Source organism: Labrus mixtus, unplaced genomic scaffold (genome assembly GCF_963584025.1).
Source record: "Labrus mixtus unplaced genomic scaffold, fLabMix1.1 SCAFFOLD_132, whole genome shotgun sequence".
NCBI lineage: Eukaryota > Metazoa > Chordata > Actinopteri > Labriformes > Labridae > Labrus > Labrus mixtus.
In genome coordinates this window covers 67,501-70,000 of record NW_026870228.1, presented here as the reverse complement: position 1 = coordinate 70,000, position 2,500 = coordinate 67,501, and the positions used below count along the sequence as shown (strand labels likewise).

The 2,500-nt window shown below is 48.4% G+C and overlaps 1 protein-coding gene across 5 annotated transcripts in view; it reads left to right on the top strand.

The window, feature by feature from the left end:
* The window catches only part of LOC132967126 (A-kinase anchor protein 13-like), a 28,872-nt gene that overhangs the window by 23,552 nt on the left and 2,820 nt on the right, over nucleotides 1–2,500 (top strand). For all 5 annotated transcript variants that reach the window (XM_061033979.1, XM_061033978.1, XM_061033980.1 and 2 more), the window contains one exon: nucleotides 1–213. This exon is cut by the window's left edge and continues 4 nt beyond it. In XM_061033979.1, coding sequence (XP_060889962.1) covers nucleotides 1–213 — 213 coding nt within the window. The remainder of the gene's footprint in view (nucleotides 214–2,500) is intronic.

Here is a 2,500-nt window from a genome sequence, read left to right as displayed (position 1 = left end):
TGCTCTCTTCCTCGGCACCGACCAAAGAACCTTTCCTCCGCATCGGATCCAAGAGGATGGGTAAAAACTTTAACCCCTTTTCATCCTCCTCATCCTCGTCCTCCTCTAAAGCTCAGGGAGCAGAGAAGGAGTCCCAGCTACCCAACAGACTACTGCAGCTGACCAAACCCAAAGAGAAGAAGGACAAGAAGAAGAAGAAGAGCAAAGACACAGGTGAGAGGAACACACACTGCTGCAGACGTTACAGTCTGTTTACCTGCTGCAGATGTTACAGCCTGTTTACCTGCTGCAGACGTTACAGTCTGTTTACTTGCAGACGTTACAGTCTGTTTACCCGCTGCAGACGTTACAGTCTGTTTACCCGTTGCAGACGTTACAGTCTGTTTACCCGCTGCAGACGTTACAGTCTGTTTACCCGTTGCAGATGTTACAGCCTGTTTACCTGCTGCAGACGTTACAGTCTGTTTACTTGCAGACGTTACAGTCTGTTTACCCGCTGCAGACGTTACAGTATGTTTACCTGCTGCAGACGTTACAGTCTGTTTACCTGTTGCAGACGTTACAGTCTGTTTACTTGCAGACGTTACAGTCTGTTTACCTGCTGCAGACGTTACAGCCTGTTTACCTGCTGCAGACGTTACAGTCTGTTTACCCATTGCAGACGTTACAGTCTGTTTACCTGCTGCAGACGTTACAGTCTGTTTACCCATTGCAGACGTTACAGTCTGTTTACCTGTTGCAGACGTTACAGTCTGTTTACTTGCAGACGTTACAGTCTGTTTACCCATTGCAGACGTTACAGTCTGTTTACCTGTTGCAGACGTTACAGTCTGTTTACCTGCTGCAGACGTTACAGTCTGTTTACCTGCTGCAGACATTACAGTCTGTTTACCTGCAGACGTTACAGTCTGTTTACCTGCTGCAGACGTTACAGCCTGTTTACCTACTGCAGACGTTACAGTCTGTTTACCTGCTGCAGACGTTACAGTCTGTTTACCCGCTGCAGACGTTACAGTCTGTTTACCTGCTGCAGACGTTACAGTCTGTTTTCCTGCAGACGTTACAGTCTGTTTACCTGCTGCAGACGTTACAGCCTGTCTACCTGCTGCAGACTTTACAGTCTGTTTTCCTGCAGACGTTACAGTCTGTTTACCTGCTGCAGACGTTACAGCCTGTCTACCTGCTGCAGACTTTACAGTCTGTTTACCTGCTGCAGACCTCTGTTTACCTGCTGCAGACGTTACAGCCTGTTTACCTGCTGCAGACGTTACAGTCTGTTTACCTGCAGACGTTACAGTCTGTTTACCTGCTGCAGACGTTACAGTCTGTTTACCTGCTGCAGACGTTACAGCCTGTTTACCTGCTGCAGACGTTACAGTCTGTTTACCTGCAGACGTTACAGTCTGTTTACCTGCTGCAGACGTTACAGCCTGTTTACCTGCAGACGTTACAGTCTGTTTACCTGCAGACGTTACAGTCTGTTTACCCGCTGCAGACGTTACAGCCTGTTTACCTGCTGCAGACGTTACAGTCTGTTTACCTGCAGACGTTACAGTCTGTTTACCCGCTGCAGACGTTACAGTCTGTTTACCTGCTGTAGACGTTACAGTCTGTTTACCTGTTTACCTGCTGCAGACGTTACAGTCTGTTTACCCGCTGCAGACGTTACAGCCTGTTTACCTGCTGCAGACGTTACAGTCTGTTTACCCGCTGCAGACGTTACAGTCTGATTTCCTGCAGACGTTATAGTCTGTTTACCTGCAGACGTTACAGTCTGTTTACCTGCTGCAGACGTTACAGTCTGTTTTCCTGCAGACGTTACAGTCTGTTTACCTGCTGCAGACGTTACAGCCTGTTTACCTACTGCAGACGTTACAGTCTGTTTACCTGCTGCAGACGTTACAGCCTGTCTACCTGCTGCAGACTTTACAGTCTGTTTTCCTGCAGACGTTACAGTCTGTTTACCTGCTGCAGACGTTACAGCCTGTCTACCTGCTGCAGACTTTACAGTCTGTTTACCTGCTGCAGACCTCTGTTTACCTGCTGCAGACGTTACAGCCTGTTTACCTGCTGCAGACGTTACAGTCTGTTTACCTGCAGACGTTACAGTCTGTTTACCTGCTGCAGACGTTACAGTCTGTTTACCTGCTGCAGACGTTACAGCCTGTTTACCTGCTGCAGACGTTACAGTCTGTTTACCTGCAGACGTTACAGTCTGTTTACCTGCTGCAGACGTTACAGCCTGTTTACCTGCAGACGTTACAGTCTGTTTACCTGCAGACGTTACAGTCTGTTTACCCGCTGCAGACGTTACAGCCTGTTTACCTGCTGCAGACGTTACAGTCTGTTTACCTGCAGACGTTACAGTCTGCTTACCCGCTGCAGACGTTACAGTCTGTTTACCCGCTGCAGACGTTACAGTCTGTTTACCTGCTGTAGACGTTACAGTCTGTTTACCTGTTTACCTGCTGCAGACGTTACAGTCTGTTTACCCGCTGCA